Consider the following 22826-nt stretch of genomic DNA (forward strand, 5'->3'; position numbering starts at 1 on the left):
GAAATTAATTAAGTGACCCATTTCCTCCTGTCCTCCTAAATGAATAAAATAATCTATGCCTGGTATTCAGCATCACTGTATACATGTGCAAAATGAACACAAGATACTATCAATGTAGAGCAGTAGCTTCTGTCACCCATGTTAGATTCATTTTGCAGAGTGCTAGACAGTGACAGAAAGGGCTGAGAATCTGACAGCCAAGAACAGCAGTTCTCTGATAACAACACCATTTTCACGTCAGAATTCATGAACAGTTCATAGCAAATTTATCTTAAAATTACAAATTGATGTAGTGTAGCTCCCCACTTCTCTGGGCCTTGAAGGCAGGACATTTTCTGTAGTCTTTAGAACATTTTTTTCCTTTAAAAAGGTTTCAACAATAGGAGATAAAAATGCTTTGGTGCACAGCCATTTGATGAAGCTCAGGCTCCTCTGTGGTGACCAGAGCAAACTTTTCTGAAGCTGGAGACAAAATTTTAATCAAGTGCATAGATGAATACTATAGCACAAAATGTTCAGAAAAAAAACGAGAGAGAGAGTCAGGGACATCTGCACATCTTTTGTAAGATAAGGAAAACCAGGTATGTGGGCATATCTACAAAAATAATTCAGATATTCTGCAGCAACCCTGTTTGCAAAGTGCAAAGACATCTATCTTAAGACATGAACGCTGCTAGCAGAATAACCCAGACTCTCAGTAGCTTTCTAACAAAGGGGAGAGTAGCATCATTTCACTCAGGTATGTGGCTTTGACACAGGCATGAAAACTGGGCCTGACAGCACACAATTGGTCTGCAGCAGAGAAAGAAGAGAAACCAGATTTCCCCAAATCTGGAAAATAAGTCACATCACTGGTAACCTTTTTTTTTACATGGAGGATAAAAATACATGTACATATTCAGGGAAAAGTCATACTTTCTTACACTCTCCATGCCAAACTGAGATTAAAATATTAAAATAATCATAAATTGAAAGAAAGCGTTCCTTGTCCTTGCAGACATAAGCTTATCCACCTTTTGATGCTCATGTGCAGGAAACTCTCTTGGAGGTATAGCCTCAACACTAGTCTAGTATTAAGAAAAAAAGATTCATCAAAAGTATTGAAATATACAACTGAAATTCTGAAAGACTTGGAAAATGCACAAGATCCCAACAGAGACAACAACATAGTGATGCTATGAAGACAAACCAAATGACTTCGATCTAAACAGTGTTATCACCAAAGAAATGGAAAGACTCACAGAACTGAGGACACAAAAGAGTTATTTCTTATTTGAAATATACAGACTTTGAAATACTTCAATTGCCAAGAAATGGAAGATGTAAAAGAAAAGTAGCCTTTCAATACTAATCATTGATGCTAGAGTATTTAAGTTAGTTGAACTAATTGAGAATACTGCCTTACCTTTCAAAGCTCCAAAATAATCTCTTAAACAATCTAGACTTTGCTAAACAACCAACACTTAACAAGCATACAAAAAGGGCAAGCTGAAATCTAGGAGAAGCACATTTGAGCCATGTTGATGTTTTTCAAGTCCATCACATAAATATTATTTTCACAATAAAATGTCATTTTCTGTGAAATACGTAACTTATAAGCAATGTGTGGAAATGGTCTTATGCAGTTGAACTTTAAAACATCCACCAAAAATGGAGGGAAAATCCTGACATGTATAAAGAGATTTGTCTACTCAAATGACGGTTTTCAGACCCAACTTACTTCTTTGTAGCCGAAAATGATACGCCCATCATTGAGAAGGGTGGCCTGAAAAGTGAAACTGCCCAGGTTGTAATTATCCTGCAGATGGACATGGTCCCACTGGACAACTAGCGCTGTGCCTGTGAACCCCAGAGTGGGGGTAGAGAGGCAAAGGGAAGAAGAAATGTGAGAAAAATATTAACTGACTGTAGGAGAAGTACTTAACTGCAGTTAACTTGAAACAAAAAACAGTGATTTGTCTATTTAGCAACTTTCAGCCCAGCATCTGAAGAGCCAAAGATATTACGAACACATGTTGCAGATGAAATCTTCTTAAGGTTAGACATCACAATGCCACAAATAATTACCTCAGCTACTCACACAAAAGTCTCTTTAATCAGGAGTGGCCAAATAACCTGTTTGGAGTTGCACAAGGAGCCAAGAATCTCTAAAACAAAATCTAGCATTCACAGGTTTGCTGCCACCGCTTTTCTTACTCTATCTCTATATAGTATGCATAGACATATACACCATGAAGGCTTCAAAAAGCAAAGTGCCAATAGCACTGCCTGTTTTGTGAAAGTTATTATTTGAAGAATTTGTATTCTTCCATTTACTATGCATTAGTATAAATAGCATTAATTTTTTTCTGCATAGTGCAAGCCCTTGCTGAGGCTCTGCATGTTGAAAAATATTAGGTGCTGGCAATAAATAAATATAGCTTGAATTAAAAACCACTAACAATTCATAGCTGGAGTAAATATTAAGTCTGGTGTGCAGAGATTTAGTTGTAAGAAACTTGTTAATATTTACAGGAGTTCTCTGGTTGAATATCCACTTATTGCAATAAAAACGTACCCCAAGTGACTTGCATACCCTATGAGCATGTACAGATGTTGAGGTTTGCAAACACTTTTAGGCAGCTTGGCTGAAAGACACTTATCACCAAAACTGTGTTTACTGAAAAGGTCTTTTTTTGTTTCCAGGACTCTATGCCTTACCCAACATACTACTTTTTTTGGCACTAATGGGAGTTACGTGCTTTGATTCACAACACTTTAATTTCATTTTTTGCAGTGTGTTCAGGGTAGCTCAGTACACTTCTCACTCAATGCATTTTTGACATATTCTCGAAATATCTAGTTACAAATCTTCAGTGCTGTAACTTTTATTAATATATCTGGTCAGATGATGTCATGGAACTATGAGCATGCAAATTTTTGGTGCATACTGCAGTAAGTACATTGCATCGTTGGCCCACGTGTCTTTTGTAAGTATAGCACATGCTTATTAATTTGAGCATTTGACTGTGCATTTTTCCTTTTGCGATCACATTTATTAACTGTTTATTGTTAATACTTATTTGAGTGTATTAAATTTCATTTTAAAGGAATGTAGAGGGACTTTTAAAAGTATTGGAGCAAAACCAGAAACTTTTATAGCCAGTCCCTAAGTGCATCTCAGAATACCAAACTAAGTGGATGTCAGCTTCCTCCAAAACACTGTCTCCTCAGTCCCAAGGACACTTGTGTATGTTCATGTGAAGGTAGGTAATTAGCTCCACAATGGAGACTTGGGCAGGTCACCACACTCTGTGCTTGTCCAGTACAGATGCAGTTCTAAACTAGCACACTTACCCAGAGGGATAAGACAGTGATAAATAAGTAATAAGGAGCTGAAAAGACAGCTCACACTGTTTTAAAAATTTGGGGTAAGATGGCAAATTCTTTGTCCCAAAGTACCTGTGGTCCAAAAGATCATCATACCTTATGCATGAGGAGGGATGTAAAATCTCAAAAATATATTCAATTCTGTGATAGAAGCTAATAAATCTGGTATGGAATACAATGATAATCAGTAGTGTCTTTCCCAGAATATTCCAATTCTTTCAGGAAAGATGACAAATCTCAGGCCATTGTCCCAGATGATGTGAAAAATGAAAATAGTTTTTTTTTCTTCCTTTGAAAATTCCCTATGCAAGGAGTAGGATGTTCTCATGTAACACTGTTAAATTCTTAACAACTAAGGACTAGAATGTAAGAAAAATTTATGACTGGGTGAAAAGGTTATAGGATACATTTTGATCCCTGACATCAGGGATCTGAAGACTAAAAATGTACACACCTGATTGGAAATAGGATGTATTATTGGACATGGTCATAATCTTTGCTTTAATTCACCGTGCATAACCATACAAATGATGGCACAGACTTATCAAGGAACATTTAAAAGAAACATAGATTTTTTTATATTATCCCTAGGTTTTAAATTAAGAATGCAGAATAACTGTCATTGTATTCAACCACTGAAGTCCTGAGGTAAGGCAGCAAATGTCATTTAATCACATAGGTTATGTATTCAAAATATTGATTATAACCAAGTTCTTGATGAAATGTCCACACATTTAAGGCATTTGAAATATTTTTACAGAGTTTTGACTTTGCAAACGTTGCAGTTTGCCTTTTAACCTTTCAATCTTTTCTACAGGGGACTGTTGAGAACTCACAGTATAGATGAGCATATTGGATTCCAATCCTGGAACTCCATGCACGCTTAGTCTTTGACAGGTTTATTAACCTTCTACCTGCCCTGCTTCTATATAGACTTGGTATTGCACTCCATGAATACTATTTATTTCCATTTTAGCCAAGAGGTTGGACAGTATTTTCTATATAAATTTTCAAGGAACAGAAACTTTTATAGAAGACAGATTTCTCCTTTTAAAATTGGTAAAACACATTGCTAATTCAAGTTCATGTACTTTAATACACAACAGCTATCTACCCAATTAGGAAAAAGCAGTAATGACTCTTTACCATTTTCTAAATAAAGAAGTTTTTTGGATGTCTAGCCAAATGGTTTATATAGCCTGTGAGTTTAAAAAAATAGATATTTAAAAAATCTTCAGTTTTTCCTTCAAAAATATTTAGGAAAATATGAAGAATCAAGGGACACAGACACATTAATTTATGAAGGACTACTACATACCATTATCAAAGTATCTGACTGTTGAATTTCTTGATACACTGGGATCAAAATTTGCCATTAAGGGTGCAATATATTGTGTAGCTGTTAGCATTCGATGCACAACTTCTCCAGTATATATGAAACCTACAATAAAGAAAAAATATTGTGACCATTTCAGTAACTTCTGAAAATATTTAATAGGATAGCAGGTTTAACTAGGCATTGCCAGAGCAGTAAAGGGTCTTCTGAGAGAAATTAATCCCACCACCAATTTTGTAGTGAATTGAATAAAAGCTAAAACTGCAGGAAGATGTCTGTGATGGTTGTCAGAAGAACAAGATCCAAGAAAAACAATGGAACCACTAGTTCAAGAAGCCATTTTTCATACAGAAAAAAAACAAAAACAGAGCAAACTTGAGGAAGGTAAATTCTAGTTATGGACAAAAGGCAGATAACCGACATTATCAAGATGAGTCATTTACCACTATGCATATTCCAGAGTTTTTTCCGCACCTTCCAGCAATCTGCCTTTTTGCTATTTATTTATCTACATATTTATTTTTGCAAATTATTACCTCTTCAGAAGTTGGACTAATCTTTTCTCAGATTTATAGAGACACAGAGTAAGGGACCATTTCAGACAACCAGAAGTGACAATCTTTAAAAGAATTCAAATGAGGAGTGGAACAGTTAGGTTTTTTTCATGATTGTAAGCCAAGATGTAATTCTGTAACATTCTCTGCAGTGTCAGATCTCACCAGTTCATCCTATTCATCTCCAAATCCACAACAGTCTTCAGAGTAATTGTGTCTTGTGCTGCTTCCATTAGCAGTTCTCACCTAAAAATTCTTCTTAGTTTGGAATTAGAGTTTTTCCTCTGAGGAAAAAGTCATCTGTGCACTTAAATGGCAGAAAAACTCAGCCATTTTAAACAATTTGTGGTCTACAAATAAACCTGCATCGTTTAGGCTCACGAACTCCAACTAAACAGAGGGACTAACCTCTTTAAATGCCCAGCATAGAGCCTGACTTAAGAACTTTCATTCCCCTGTGGCATCTATTCTTAAATTCTATTTATTAAATTCTTTTTGAAAATTTCTGTGTTACCAAGGTGGTGAGCTAGGCAACAAAATACCATTACTTCATTTAAAGCACACCTATGTATTCAAAGAACGCAGCACTTTAATGTCCAGACTACTAAATCCTAGAATTAAACCACATTAAAGATTCTTTGAATTAAATATCTAAATAACAATTTTTCTCTTTTGCTAATTGACAGAGAGAAATATCAGTTAAAGAATGAAATACTTTCACACATATTTACAATTCATTTATAGACTTTATAGTCATTAGTCATCATTTTAGGGTAGCCAACAGTCCTGCCAAAGCATAGTCCATGAAATGCATTTTCATTTTTTTCCTATTTATGGCTGCATACGTCTAAAATATCACTGCCTTGAGAACCACTCCCTCATGCTTACTTAGACATTTTAAATAAATACAATTTCATAAAATATTTGTGCTTTATATTATCTCCATGGTCACGTGTGCATGTATTTTAACACAGTCTTGGGTAGGCCTATAACCTTGAAATCATTCCTTAATAATATTTGAAGACAATACAGAAAGAAACTCTGAAGCCATGTTCATGTGCTCTTAGCCTTAATACTTCAGTATTTATTCATCCCTTGTACAATGCTCCCATCTTTACTTACAGTTTCTCTTTCGGGTTTTCAATCCTATTTACAGTATAAATGTCACCTTTATAACTAATGATGAGGCAGAACACAATAGGAAAACAGAAGGCTTGCTTGTGTTAGAACACAAAACTAAGTCAATCAGTGCAGGTAATTAGTAATCAAAGAGCGTATTTCCAAGTGTTTGCCGGATGCAGCTTTACTTTAGACAAAAATGAAAAGCATGAGGTAGATGATAGCTGGGAAGCAGTAAGGCCTTGCATAAAGATCATTCTAATGAGAACTCCAGTCATGCATTGGAACAACTTGAAAAGAAACACAAAGTCATTTTAAATCATCCCAGACATTCAAAGGCTGTAGCCACCATTGAGCACGGACATTTTATCACTGCCACTACAATTTAGAGAAAGCAGCAAATGTAAAACTAACTCATTCCTGAATGGAATTCTGTAGAAAATTGGCTTATACTACCTGTGACCTAATTTTCTGACAGTGGTAAATGCTCATGGGTGATTTATTTAGTCAGGAAGAATTTTTCAGACCTACAATTTCCTGAATCACTTAATCTCTCCTTTGTGGGAGGAGCTGGTAGAGCTCTCTTCCAAATCTCTCAAGTACTATGTCTAATATCCTCCTAAACACTGGAATGAAATCAAATAGGAGAGTGCTCAGAATACTGTAAGTTTTGCATGTATATATAAATCTAACAAAAACTAAGGATGAACTAATACTAAAGCCACTTGAAAATCAACGAGGATGTAGTCCTAGTCCTCATAATGTACAAAAGAACAGTCATGAAAACATACGGGAAATAGATATGTAATAAATATATATTGCTACTAAACTATCAAAGCATATTTTCTCTTGATCCAGGACCCTCAGTTGATTTCAAAATGCATTTAAGATCTCTCCACTTCAAAATATGCTCTTCATCTGATGCAATTTTAAATTTTCAGCAGTAGACTTTCTTGGCTAAGGAAATTTTCCTGGAAAACTTTTGAAATAAAAAATGGCGTACACTGTTCTAAAAGAGCACAACTATTTCAGTAGCAGCTTTTGGGTTGGCAGACCATCTCTAACATTTCACTTATATTTAAAACTGAAAAAATGGAGCTCTCCCATCACTTCTGTTGGTTACACTAGCTTGTCATTTCAGTGGCTTAAGTGGAATAGCCCTGGATGCACGTCATAATCTGAGCGCACAACTGATGAAGTAATCTGAAAATAAGATTAGAACAATATGTACATAAGCTTTCTGTAGTTTCTTTTTCCTACTCCTTGTTGCACACAAACTCAGTATCAATTAGGACATTTTTTATAACGTTTCCCAGGTGTGCAGAATAACAGAATACACACTCAAAGCAGCCCAGACAATGAGGCTTTTGAAATTGCTATTGTGGATCTATAAAGATATGACAAAATATGGAATATGCAGGCAAAATACAAATGAAATATCTATATTGATAATCATCTTCTCACTTCTAAGGCATTGCATGAACAAGTTACATAACCCAGAGCTTAGTTTTATATACCCAATGTTACAATAAACTGGTTTAGCACTTTAGCATCTAGATAAATTAGAACAAAAGCCACTTTAGATTATAATTTTATGCGTGATTTTTAAAATATTACCTAAAATAACTGGTCATAACTTAAAAGCAGACTTACAGAATATACAGAATTAAATGGCTCTGTGCTTGTGATGGGTACACTCTATGGTAGATGCACAGTATTTCTTGAAAGTTATTACAACACTTTACCTACTAGGTGGGTTGAACTTTGCTGGATGCCAGCTGCCCAACCAGCCATTCTCTCAAAAAGGGAAAAGATGTTCTGGCAAAAAGAAAATTTTCAGGGGAAAAAAATTAATTGCATCTGCTAAAAAATATAACAAAAATAATGGTGTTAGGTAACAGAAATAAAATAAGTCGATGTGGAATTACTCCTTGAAATAGCCATCACATTACTCTCATAAAAAAGCTACAAAACTGCTTGTTCCACAAAATGATCTCTACTGGAAGTAAGAACATGAACCAATACTTTTTTCAACCTGAAATACCAAGGCATTTAGCAAGAATAGGAATACTCTAAACTACTTTGTGTATCCACCAATAAGCGGTTTGACACAGACACCAAAAATAGAACTGTAACTGTATTTCCCTTTTTTTCATAGAGCTTGACCAAATGTCAGATAAGTTTGGCCCAAACTTCATAAAAAAATCTACTTATCAATTATTTTTGTCATGATAGTATGTGTTGGCTCAGGTACATTTTGTACAGAAGCATTTGTATTTCCCATTTCAGATATGAATTTCAGTTTTAAAAGCTACAAAGCCGATGTGTTTTAAAAGTTCACCTTCTGCATTTGCTGATGTCCTGAACCATGTCAGAAAATCTCCAGCAAAGTTGTTTTTGGCATAGAATGTGCCTGAAGATGTTGACTCATAGGGAAGTCAAAGACAGATAATATACATTTTTTTGAGAGGTAGCTTAATTCCAGACTAGAGAGTGACAAGATGATTCTTAGAACTTAAGAATAAGTGAAAAATATACAGTAAAAAAATAACAAAATAAAGGTGTGATACAAGAATCTGTAGCTCAAAACAAATCATATTTTTTTCTTTCCTTTAAAAAGAAAACCTGTCTCATACAAAATATTAAATATAATAATAAAAAAATTACAAGAAATGATTGTTTTGAAAAATAACTTATTTTCTTACCAGGCAGCTAATTTTAAGTGAAACCATACGTTAAAAGCCTTATTAATAGTACAAACTGTGGTTACTTAGCTGGAAAAGGAACAGTCTGCCTGCAGTTAATGAACAATGAAAGGTTTTGCATGAGAGAAACTGTCACCGGGCAAAGGCAGAGTTTCCATTCAAGCATACGGCTCAGTGTGTGTTTACTCAAGTGCCCACGCAGCATATAAACTAGAAGGCAAATAACAGAGCGGCTTCCAAAAAATGGAACCAGAAATGGTTTCCCTAAGAGGGTAGGCTCCAACCAAGATCAACCAAAGGAAAGCCTTGATTTTAGCTTGTATATTGGAATATGTAACAGGCTTAGCAGAGATGAAATAGCACATACACTCTCAAAATGTTTTGCTGAATGGAGGAACTATTTCTTTCATTTCTCCCTGTTCATTTTCTTATTTAAACAGGGTGAGAGCATACAACTTCTTCTTCTCATTTTCCTCCAAATCCCTCTGAAAACTGTGCAGCCAAGAGAGAAAACTGCAGCAGAACTGGCAGGAGCTTCCTGATTCTCTGGCCACTTCTGCTTTGGTCTCAGTGTAATCAAAGGCTTCTGAGGCAATCTGTCCTGTGGTATCTCCTATGACCCCAAAGCTACCTCATGGGTAGCGATGCTTCAGCTCCCTCTTTACCAACTTAGACCCAGGGCACTGGTCTTTTTTAATGGAAATCAGAATGAGCACAAGTACAGAACCAAACAGAAGAATGTTTTTACATTTCTCACAACTTTACTGCCCAGCCTAGCAATTATATATTGTTTAAAGACTGACATTAAGCTCACTCATCTGAGGATCTACTTCCTCATCCATGATGGAGAAGATACTAGAACAGAAGAGATAAAAAGACTTACCTTGGGCCTATTTAAACAAACAAACAAACAACAAAACACTGTAATCAGCTTTGGAGCTAAAGAAGTGTTTCATGCCTGGCTTTCAGTCAAGCAGAGGTGGATATCATTCACCAAGACAAAGAAAAGCTCCTCACAACTTAACAGGAAAAACTGATTCACTTGCCATCTTGATGTCTTCAGCTGTCAGAGAGACTACTGTACTAAAGAAAAAAAGGGGGAAAGTGGATCAAAAATTCTTCCTCCGAGTTCTCCAATTCATTGACTATGACCATTAGTAATGCAAAACTGCATACACTTTTCTTGGTAAATTACTATTTGCCAGAACAGTGGAAAAAAGAGACCAGAGACAAGGGTTGAGAAGTACTGCATGTAAGACTGAGGTTCTAGTAGTAATTTAAAGACGTAGAACAAGTCCTAGCACATTCTCAGACAAATATTATTGTATTTTATTCTATCCAGTAAGATCTCAGTGTATCTGCAAGATATTTGCTCTCAATTACATTTGAGTAACTTCTGGATAATCACATTTATAAATAAAAAGCAATAAATAACTAGGGAAATCAGAACATAGATGGTTGACTTTTTTTTTTAGCCAGGAATCCTAGTTTTAGATACAGAAGTAAGAGCTAGTGAAACACACTTGCACCCTCTGTATAGGTTACAGAAAGTACCTGAGGATAGGAAGGAACTGCAGCCTCTGCACACTTGATGCTGTGTGTGCCCGGCCTCATGTGCATCTCAAATCACTGTAATACTTTGGACAAGACCTGTTACTGAGACCAGCTTGCAGATATCCATCTAAGGTTTCTTTTATTTGCCAGTCACATGCTAAATCTATAAATGCTAAGAGAAAACTCCAAATCAAAACCAAACTCATAAAACCCTTCACTATATGAACTTAATCCACTATCACTGTAGTAAGACACTGGAGAACACAGCGATCATCTGGTAAAGATATGGCATCATATGCTCAAACCACCAAGATTTCCCCTGAATCCCAGGAAATTTTAGGAGTGTTGTTACTTAGGCAAAAATAACCATCAGCTGAGATTGATAGAAGGTATAGGACACCAGCATAATTCAAGAAGGTATGCATTTGTGTTTTCAAAGTGTCAGTGAAGTCCAATTCTTCTACTACTCGAAAATGCCACTTTAAAGGAAATTATTCTCTTCAGTTATTCCCAGAATTTATATTCATCTTTTAAAAGATTTTTGTAAACAAAACTTTATTAAAATTAGCATCTAATAAATATTTATTAATTAGCTATTAAAGAAAACTCATTTCAAACTTGTGGCACACAAAACAACCAATTTGCAAATACCTCCCCTCTGTTCAAATAAGAGACGTAATTACATTTTGTACCACATGTAAATGAGACTATAAAAACCAGACTCTTCCACAGACATTAAAACGTCTTCCTGCTCATCTTTTATTAAAAATAAATGTAATTGTTTCAAGTAACAGGGAAAGACTCAGCTCTGTTGTTGCAGCTACTCTTCTCTAGAGAGATAAAACATAACTACTTCAGATGCATCTACTCATTAAGTTAGAAGGCATTTGTTTAGACTGGCACTGTACAAAGATATCATTGAACTAGTTATTACATTGGTTTAATTGCATTCTTTTACTTAATTTGCCTTAGTGTAATAATAACCAACATCATAGAATCCAACTGAAAATAACTACATCAGGTCCCTAACCAGGAAAAAGGTATTTGAGATTTATCAACTAGTACAATTTTCTTTATTTGCCTTGTCTGTAGCTGCTGAGAATAGCTTCAAAGTCTGACATATAGTTTAGTTACAGGATGATTTTGTTGTCCTATTGGCTGTTTCTGACCTATCACTTATTTTTTTTGTCTTACCTTCTTTTATCTTCTACACAGTAACAGTAAACATTTGATGTATCTATTCTTATTGCTGGAATTACACCACCAAAGAACTCAGAAGACACTTTTATGTTCAGGGGAAAAATGGCAATATGTAGCATGGGGGAAATAAAATGGATCAGAAATCGTATTGCTCACATATTTATCTATTTGGTGAGCCTGACAAATATTGCATCAGTGTTTAAAGCACAGCCCCCAAAACACTGCACTGCATGTAAAATGTGTTTTTGCTGTGCTTTTCCAGATATTTCTCCAGCAGCTGTTTCATGATTAAGCAAATTCAAGAATATGCTATACTTTTAAACCCCTAAAATATATTGGAATACTGAATTCTAGAAACAGATAGTGTCATGTATTTTCACACACAGTCCTATATTAATATTTCTTTGATACTTCACTGAAGTAAGCTTTAAGTAATGCCATTTATCCCCAAATGGCTAATTTATTGTTATGTGTGTGGAAGAATTTTATCATCACTGTAATTGCACTAAGATTACAGTATAATTAAACTAAAGGATAATAGCAACTACATATCCTTCAGACAATCCATGAAAGTTAAATACCTTAATGGGCTTACAATATCAGTGTATAAATGAACCAGTCTCATGCTATTTTATAATTTTTTGCACCCTTCTGGGGAAAATGAATTAGAGACAGATTAAATGGATTTTTTGGCTTTGCTTTTCCTTGACTAGACTGAATGCACTAGCACTCTTCTTTCAGCCTGAAAAGTGGGCTATCTGAAAGCTAAACCCAAGAAAGCATAAATATAAAACACTGTTTCTTAATTGTGTAACCTTACAAGGACTTCTTGTGTGTCTTTGCTTGAGAGAAAAAAGAAAAACCAGCCAGAATCCTCATGTTCTTGGCTGTACTTCTATATTATCTTATCTAGACGTTTAAAGGTCAGAAGATTAGTTTCTCACCATTATTTTTCCTTCTGCTTTGTTAATACTGAATGCACTATCTGGAGAAATAGAGAAAGTGTAATGTATGTCACTCAGTAAATGACAGTATGTTTCTCAGCTTGCTGTAGTTTCCCAGGTACTCATGGCTGTCGCAAAAAGTATATGATCTGGTGGAATATAACCCATTCTAATGAATATCCCAATCAATTCAGCAAAGGGACTTGGGGGTTTATGTTTTATGAAACTCTTCTAGTAAAGGTTTTTCTTCTGACATGCCACATGACATCCATTGTCAGGAGGTTGTTAGATATCACCAGGAAAAGCAGGGAAGCAAGATGAGCACTTTTAAGTAAGGACACCATTATGGACTACAAGCGACCCTCAGCAGAGTATCTGTTTGTATGTTTTTAATGACTCCAAATTGTGAATTCTTTCAAGTTAAGACGAAACAAACCTAAAGATAACTTAGAGTCTAATGCCTTGTATCAGTTCCTTCCTGATCAAATGCACACCTCCCCAGAGAAAATTCGTGGACAGAGGCATGAAATATAGTATCTACTCAGTGAGATACTGCCACAGGATAGCTCCCAAATGCCTCTCCACTCTAGCCAAACAGAGACAAGCGCCGTTCCTAGACAGGCTGGAACCAGAAAAAAGAGGTTGGTGGGAGGATTATCTTGCTTAGGCCGAATATCTTAGCAGCTGTGTCACTGCCGTAACCTTGGTATTGCTAAATCTTGGTATGAGACTTGAATAGAGCTGTTGCGAAATCTAATTTTGCACTCTATTTCTGGTATACATCTCTGCTGGTTGGATAAAATATTTTCTTGCCCGCACAGATGTCATAAATAAAATGTTTGTATGGAACTAGGGAAAGTGGTATTTTAATGTTTTAAAACATTAAATAATAATAATAATAATAATAATAATAATAATAATAATAATAATAATAATAATAATAATAATAAGGTTCATCCTTGAATAAAACTTGTAGTATCAAACTTGAAAATACTCAAAACCTTTTGCTGCTGTGTCTGTCTCCTCCCATATTACCACTCCTAACATCCTGCCTATCTATGTGCTCTCCAGTTCCTTGTTTGTCCACCATGTTTGATCATGTTGGACACAAAGTTTAGAGACAGGTGGCAGTACGGGCTTTCTCAGGCGGGACTAGTTAGCAGTGAAGATACACCTCAGAACAAGAAGACAGAGGCTGGAAGACATTCATCTGTGCCTTGGGCCCCAGGAGAGCAAGCCCATGTGCACCTGGTGACTAGTCCACACCTGGCTTGACAATTAACAGGCATGTCCCCATGGTCTCTGGTTGCACTATGTATTCCCTCTCCGAGAGGACCCCTTGAACATAGCCATTGTAACAAAATAGCAGACAGCTCTGCCCCTTTCCATGACTTCACCCTGGAGATCACATCTGGATGCACTACTCCTCAGACCTCCCTGAGCAATTTGTCTCCCCTCTTTGTGAATTTCTGTCAACAGGACTGTCTGGGGGAGAGATAATGCTTTGGATGACAATCTCTACCAAACCAAAACCAAAAAGCATTTGCCTCCCACCTCCCTAAAGATATTTATAAACATTAATCCAATCCCACCTCAGTCTTCTTTTCGCCAGGCTGAACAGGTTTAAACCAATTCTTAACTTACCAGTTTTCCAATTCTTTATTTATGATACTGTTCTACTATGTGGAAGATGCATATCATGCAGCATACACTTCACTGATGATAAATGTTGGTCACTTAATCATATAGTAAGTTACAAGCAGAAGTAGGATATCTATGGTAAATACCATGTAATTATAGGGTACATAAACAGTGATCCCTTTCTCCTAAACCAAAGTGCAGGTTACAACATAATTATGTTTAAACTTACCAAAAGCAATCATCACATGCGGTTAGATGGTATTTGCCAAGGAAAAGACATTCTGTTTCTGCCCAATGAACATATGCTAATTCCTTTTAACATTATGAACATTCTGGAAAGTAACTGTAGCCCCATGACTCCTCATGCATCCAAAAGATAGAAGCTGTGGCAGGGCAGCTAAAAGATTACTCTTAATGTACAAAGTCTTAGACAGACAAACATCAGCTGCATAAGACAGAATAGGCAGCTTTTCTCATCAGATATCAGCTATAGAAAAGTGGTAATATTTTTTTCCATGAGCATTTTAGCCACTTCCTTTTGGATGAATAATGAAGATGAATGTAATGGATTAAACCAACAAGATACAAGAAGAAAATCTTACCTCCCAGGAAATTTCAGCAGGCAAAATAAAGTCTTGTGCTCATTCTATTATTTTTTTAAGCAATGAAGTTCCTTGAAGTTTGAATTCAGGAAGCATGCACAGGCAGATGTAGGAACAAAACTGCTTTCAGCTACCACCTGCGCTCACAGTTGTCTTCATTGTTGGAGGTCATGAATGGCAGCAGAGGAAAAATGGAGAACCTATGAATTTTTTTGACCTCATTCAGCTTGCACAAAAAATTGCAGACTATTTATTTCCCTTGAAAGTACATAAACATATGGTTTGGCATCCTCCTGGCTGCTGCCATAACTGCCACAGCTGCTTCAGGGAACCCATAATCACTTTTACTCCCATCCAAAAGCTGCTGTTTTCACAAGTTGCTATTGGAATGGTAACACATTCATGGCTGTGGCGAAATAAATTATTTTTCCCACCAAATCAACAGAGAGATTATCAGAAAATAAGCCAAAACTTTTGTCATCCACAGATAATGCAAGAGGACTGGGTTTAAATCACAGTAAGCCAGGCAAGGAGGCAAACAGGAATACCAGCATAAAGTGGTTCAGAAGCGGTTCAAAACAACACAAGTAACAATGATGCATGGGAAAAGAACAACAGCTTCAAGCTGCAATTCTCTGGGACTACCTCTAGCTTTCAGATTGATGTTAGCAAAGTCTAATAGGAGCAAAAAAAAAAAAAGAAAAAAAAAGAAAAAAAAAGAAAAAAAGAAAGAAAAGGACAAAGTCATGCAAATACTACAACAAATTAGCAGTTTCTTGAGAAAACTGTCTCTTGATGTTGCACTATCTCTGAAAAGAGATTTTACCCACACAACCTACATTACTGGATGTTGCCATCGTGAGATCCTTCAGAAGGAAGTTTAAAACATTTATTTCATAGAATTTTAAAGGTTGGAAAAGAACTCTATTTGTAATATTGTTACTTATTTATCCTGTGCAGAACAATATTGGAATGTGTTATATATATACATCTGTTTACAGCTATAGTTATCCTCATGATAAAGATGATTAAGTTACTGCATAATATACAAAATATATATAAAAAAGCAGGAGAGAGCACAAAACTTGTTGAATCACATGTACAAATTGAAGCCACATCTACAGATATGTCAGATGTCAGTGATCAAACAAATGAATCAAGTGGTAGAAAGAACTAATTGAGTACATTCTAAAATGTTCATTCTTTGAGGACCATATTTATTTGTTTGCAGTACATGACCTCATTTGGTAAGGTATGAATGCAATTATTTCTTAAAAGATGAAGAATAACATCAAGATTTTTTCTTGACAAGATTTTTTTGTCAAGAAATTAAGAAAAAGGTTCAAATGTCCACCCTGAGTATATATTTTGGGGCACTTAATAAAGAAACTTCTCATATCTGAATATAGTGCTATTTATTCCTTGCAAATCTGCTCACACCATTGGTTGCCCATCCTCTTTGGGTTTCAGGACTCAGCTGAAAAGGTATTACAGGACACTGTGCTCTCCAGCATCCACCGGACTACCACATTTTAAAAGCCACAGACTACTTTCCTTCAAAATCATTACAGAACACTCAGCAATTCTCTCTTGGATGTTTTTGGTTTGACAAGACACTACAGTAATACCAGTAAGATGGAAAACTAATAGCTGAGCATCAAATATAAATGTAGATAGAAACACTTAGAAATCTTCTTATTTTGTATTTGAATTTAATGGAATTGAGACTGGAAAGAAGGGTGGTTTGGACATACGTAACCAAAAGGAAAAAAACATAGTCTGGACCTATGGCTGCAACATTAAGTAGAGATTTAATGCTTAAGTGGTTTGTAGAGTTGGTGTTTGTTTGCATCTTCTCCCTTGTGGGGAGAACTTAAAACACCCATACAAGTGTCACTTCATTTGTGGTCTGTCTCTGTGCACAGCAGTTGCAGGTTATATTCAGTTGTTTATTCATTGGAATTTTAATTGCTTTCAGTACATGCACACTTCATGGTGGCTTCCAAGAGAAGGCAGGTTGGCTCTCGTCATGGGATTAAAGACACATGCACTGAAGACAATAATAAGATAGGGAAAAGTACACATAGCTACATGGAACATCTGGGCTGTCTATGCAGACAAGAGAGATGAGGAGTACACCAAAGCTACGAATAGCTTCATAAATCAACATTAAGGACACAGAAGCACAGAAATTTTCTGCATTCTTGACAGAAAACTGGATCTGTGAACACGTTGAGAGGTCTGGGTATTACCAGGATATCTGATAAAGCAAAAATTCTGTGGATAAACCTTTTTATTTAAGATCTCTGGGTAGTAGTCTTACATGCTGGGAAAAAAAACCAAAAAAAAAAAACCAAAAAAAAAAAAACCAAAAAAAAAAACATGGAAGAAGCTCTAGTATATTTGGGAAACTTTAGAGCAAAAGTTTGAGAACAGTTTGAAGGAGATTCAGAGGATGATGGTGGGAAAGGAGCCCACTATTCTGGATGTAGATATTTTACATCTTCCCTGGATGCTCTCTGGCTTATAAGGGCAATACTGCATTGTTTATTGCTTTTAAAATTCAACATGGACATAAAAATACATAAACCCATCATTTTACTAGCTTCACACAAATTCTGGCATTATGCAGAAAAGAAACATCTCAAAAAAAAGTACCAAGAATTTCTACCAATGTAACTGGTGTGACTTACATTGATTTTATGCAAATAATGTAAGCTGACAACTAAGATCAGGAAAGCTCTCAACGCAGTATACCATGGTGTGAGTGCAACTGTGTATGGAGTTGTACTGGGCTGCTCCTCTTCCTTCCATGGCTGGCCAAAGGAAAGGCTGAAACAGGACCACTCTGGCAGTGTTCTAACCCAAACAGAAGAGCACCATGGCTGGCTGTAATGGTAATAATATCATGCTACAGCCTTTTTGCCTCCAAAACTAGAATCATGCTTCCCCATTGAAATTCATCTTCTCAATTATTTAAGTTTAACAAACAGACTGGTATCAATACCAATATCAACTAGTAGGAGCTCTTGTTGGGTGAAGCCCAAAAGAAACTGCTTGCTTTTTTTATGCACAGAGGGCAAAATATTACTACCACATAATGCACATCAGACAAAACCAGCAAACAACTGATGCATCCAGTTGAGAAGCATTTATCTTGACAGTGTCTGAAGCACAGAAAACACACAACAAAATACTCACACTGATATATCCTAAGACAGTATGGTTGAACTCCCGAGTTAGCAAAGTGAAACGCAATGCACAAAAGTTCTCCCACTGTGTTAGCAAGAAAATTAATCATGAAATCTATTTTAATCATTGACAAGTTTTCTTCCCAGCTATCTCAGGAGCAATTTTGCCAAGTCTCTGACAAAAAGCTGAAATCTGATTGATACTTACCACTGGGAAACGTTGTATTTGAATCCAAACTAGCCCATTATGATAGTGCTTCATTTTCTGCAGAGGAGAAGTGAGCCCTTCACCATAATTCTTTCTAAATTACATAAGTAAACTAACCCATTCATGCTATGTTCATACACCAGGGCTTCACATATGCATATGCAATATTTCTCATTCATATTAGGTAATGCACACTATCAGCGAAATTGACCGTACAGAAAGAGTACGTGGAAAAAAGAAACATCTGACTTATCTAATTCATGCAATTTGGGGCTGCAACTATTTATTGTATTGACATCCCTTAATTTTATGCAGTTTCAGCCAATATTTTCTGAACTAGGTGCTGAAAAAGTACATAGATGATCTGTCAATACTTTAAAAGGTGGCACGATTTACCAAAGTACTTCCTGATTTTTCTTCATTTTAGTGCTAAGAAAGGAATTTAAGATACCATAATTGAAGATTTAGCTCTGTGCAGAGTGGCTCTCACTACTCAGTTGCACATATCTGAAATTTTCACCGCTACTGATCAATTTGTGCTCAAATTAAAGTTTGCCTTTTCTGTCAGTTCTCACAACATCACAAGACAAATTCTTTCACTTTGCCATTCTTCTTGTCTGAGCAGATCTTTTCTAAAACACTCATGCTAACCTTTTAAATATTTAGTCTTACTTAATCTTCTCTTTTTTTTCTAAAGGCTGCATGTACTCAACATTTTGCTGCTTTCCTGATGAAATAGTCTTCTGATGCCCAAGTTAACATTATAATCTTTTCTGCAACAGACAGTCTGCAAGAATTTCCAGAACTTCACCTAATTTTAGCTGCAAGTTTCTGAGAGATATTTTCAAAAATAGTAGGACAATGGATTCTGTGCCTAACAGAGCAGCTCATTTGATTTTAACTGATTATCAGTGTTATATGGCCTGTATACTTGATACATTTTTTTGGAAATGTCATAACATGGGGTTTTGCATCTTTCCCCCCCCCCCCCCCCAAGATATTCCATGCTTATTTCTCCTCTTGCATAAAATATTATTGAAGGTAGCTAGAACATGAGAAGTCTGCTAGCTTTTGTAAGCTGCTTTTAGCTGCTACCCTAAATACACATCGAATTGCTGTGCATTTTCCTGTCCTGCTAGGTCTCCTGTTGGCAAGATCTTCACATATTTTGACACTGCATTTCAGCAAAGGGCTGCTGATTTTACTTATTGGCATGTTTACAGGTTTTGGTATTAGAGATATGAGTACCTTATAGAACTGAGATAAATCATCTACCTTCAGCAGGTGCAACCCACTCTTACCCCATTTCTCAGAGTGAAGGTCTGCTGGTAATATATTCCTTTGGCTCATCAGGTATGGCTTGCTCTTAATGGGAGTGAATTCCCACAGCAAAGTGAAATTGTGCTGTACCGCTACAATGCTCTGCTATGAAGATTTACTTCAGGCAATGACTGTGACTTTTAAAACAGCAGATAAATGGGAAGAAAAATTGCATGCTGGTTGATAAGGTATTTGTTATCAAGCTGCATAAGAAATCCTCCTGCCAGGTTATCATTTGACTTCCCAGGCAAGGGAGTTGATGGGACATTAAGAATTCATAATGTTATGTTCAGGCACTGCCTAATGTTTACCCTGTTATAAAAAGGCTTATCAAAAGCTCTCTTGGGTCTATATACTGCTTTTTCTTATATCAAGCTTTTCTTTTATTATATCGCTAAGGAACATGCAATTTTAAGCAGCGTATTCCAGGAGCTTTAGTTTGTTTGGAAAGGGCCTTTACTCAACGTGACATCTGATATCCTCCCCTCATCTGAGGAGTCTACCACCTTTGCAGTCTTTTTTATTCCATTACTGCCACATAATGAAGCCTCTACTATATATAGTAATGTAAATGATACCTCTTTTGCAGTAGCAGGACCTCACATAAGGAACATCTTTTCAACTGCAATTAAATGGAATCCAGTCAGATTGTGTTGAGATGTAAGTACATTACTGAGCTAAACTTTTTTTGATAAAGATCTCTACAGTCAACATCATCTCAAAAAAAAAAAAAATCAGATCTCAACAAGAAAGATTTTACAAGTACAATGTTTTTTTTTTTTTTGCAAATATAAAAACATTTTTTTTTTCTTTCTTGAAGAAAATAAAAAGATCACTCAAACTTTTGGGGCTTTTCAATTCCACAGATTTTAATTTTTTAGTCTTTCTAATTCTGCTATCATAAGAGCATGTACTAGACATAGAATATGTGCTATACATAGAATCAATGGAATGAGATCCACTAAAGTATATAGTTAGATATACTATGGTATTTTACTTCCAGATGTTTTTTGTTCTGTTTTCATAAAATTAGCTGATGAAAGTCATCTGAAAGTACAACATTTGTTGATAGCAAGAAAATGCTAAGAGCGGAAGAAAAGGTTTGTGAGATTCCTCCCATCACAGTTGGATGTAGACTTCCCTTCAAGTTCTACAATAACAAGAGTCTGTTTCTAGATTCACAGTGTGCCATTTACACTGAAATTTGATCTAAAGCATCTGTTTTTTATTGCTGGTACAAAGTCACAGGTCACAGTTGGTATTACTAAAGTAATTGATTTGGCCCATTTTATGATTATTTGACATAGATGAGAATTGACACAATTTGGGAAATGGCATTGGTTGAAGCTCAAACTTTATGTTTTCTTTTCGTTCATTTTTCAAAGGGTATATACTGGGGGCTAGTCAGCTGTAAAGAAGGTTTTCAGAAAAGCAGCCAAGTGTGTTCTTGTCACCGAGTTGAACATGAGCCAGCAGTGTGACCTTGTGGTCAAGAAGGCTAATGGTATGCTTGCTGCTTGCTGGGTTGCATTTGGAATAGTGCTATCAGCAGTTCAAGGGAGGTAGTGATTCTTCCTTCCCCTCTTCTCATTCCTGATGTGACACATCTGGAGTGTTGTGTCTAGCTCTGGAATCTCCAGTATAAGACAGAGAGATATTGTAGTGAGTCCAATGAAGGGTCATAATCAAGGACATAATTAAGGCACTGGAGCAACTCTTCTATGAAGAAAGGCTGAGGGAACTGAGAATGTTTAGTCCGGAGAAGAGAAGGCTAATGGAAGATCACATCAATGTGTATAAATATGTGAAGGGAAGTTGTAAAGAAGGTGGACCCACACTCTTCTCAGTGGTACACAGTTAACAGCACAAGAGACAATGAGCACAAACTGAAACACAGAACTTTCTGTCTAGGAAACACATTTTAACTGTGTGGGTGACTGAGAACTGGCACAGATTGCCCAGAGAAGATGTAGAGTATTCCCACTTGGAAATCTTTGAAAGATATCTGGACATGGCGCTGGCCAGCCTTCTGTACGTGGCCTTGCTTGAGCAGGGGTTGGACCAGATAGACTCGAAAAGTTCCAATCTCAACCACTCTGATTCTGGGATTCTTTTACAGTTAGAAATCATATCTACTATGACTAAATAAAAGAGAATGCATACAAGACTAGTATATGTATGCATGTATTGTGATATATCCATTAATATTCAAACTAATAAGAAATCCTGCATGGAAAAAAAATCATTCTATAAATGAGCATTTCATAAGTTATCTTTCTAAACTCAGTAGCTTAATGAGATCAAGCTGATATACTAGGAAACAGAATATTTAATGGAAATCAAAGTCATTAAAACACTAGCAGACCTGCTATACTAACCTAGTCGTGGTCCTTTGTATTTGCTGTCATACCACTGAAGCTGTTATCACCTGCCCCGCGGGGCAGAACAATTTCATTCTTAAATTGTACTGTTGGAGAAACTAGAGTTATAGAATAGGGCAATCTTACAGGATGAAGTTAGAGTCATCCATGAATAAAATTAAGTGGCTGGCTGAATTACACAAACCGTCTGCAGTCTGCTGATAACTATACTGTTTTCGTACTACTTCAAACTACCTGGAGGTGAGGCACTGTTTAGATCACACCACAACTCATTTATCGATTTTCTACTGTGTTGCCATGGAAACTTTTCCTTCATAAAATGCACATCACATTACAAATTCATACATACACTGTGTTCATTTTGTTGATGGGTTAGAGGAGGAGCCAAATCTAAATGCTTCTTCATTTTAATCATCCAGTTAACTGATAATGCACCAAGTTATTATTCTTATGGCTATTTATTTTCTCAACTTTCTTACAAGTTTGAGAAGGTATCCATAGGTATCAGTCAAGCTCTTATAATAATATTCTTTCATTCACTGTCTTCATGAAATTTCTCCACTCACTCACTCACTCATTACAGGGGTAACATTTGTTTCTTCCTCAGGTTTACTACTGTGATGTCACTAGGTTGGAATCTTCTTATAGGCGTAACATAAAATAACTTTTAGGCCAGAGATTTTAATTCACTGATTATCTTGA

At 36.1% G+C, this 22826-nt stretch overlaps 1 protein-coding gene across 3 annotated transcripts in view; it reads right to left on the reverse strand.

The window, feature by feature from the left end:
* PLXDC2 (plexin domain containing 2) overlaps positions 1-22826 on the reverse strand; it is a 246368-nt gene that overhangs the window by 60009 nt on the left and 163533 nt on the right. For all 3 annotated transcript variants that reach the window (XM_021387768.1, XM_021387767.1, XM_021387769.1), the window contains exons 5-6: positions 4688-4810; positions 1721-1839 (exon numbers count right to left, since the gene is read on the reverse strand). In XM_021387768.1, coding sequence (XP_021243443.1) covers positions 1721-1839; positions 4688-4810 — 242 coding nt within the window. The remainder of the gene's footprint in view (positions 1-1720; positions 1840-4687; positions 4811-22826) is intronic.

Source organism: Numida meleagris, chromosome 2, assembly GCF_002078875.1.
Source record: "Numida meleagris isolate 19003 breed g44 Domestic line chromosome 2, NumMel1.0, whole genome shotgun sequence".
NCBI classification, from domain to species: domain Eukaryota; kingdom Metazoa; phylum Chordata; class Aves; order Galliformes; family Numididae; genus Numida; species Numida meleagris.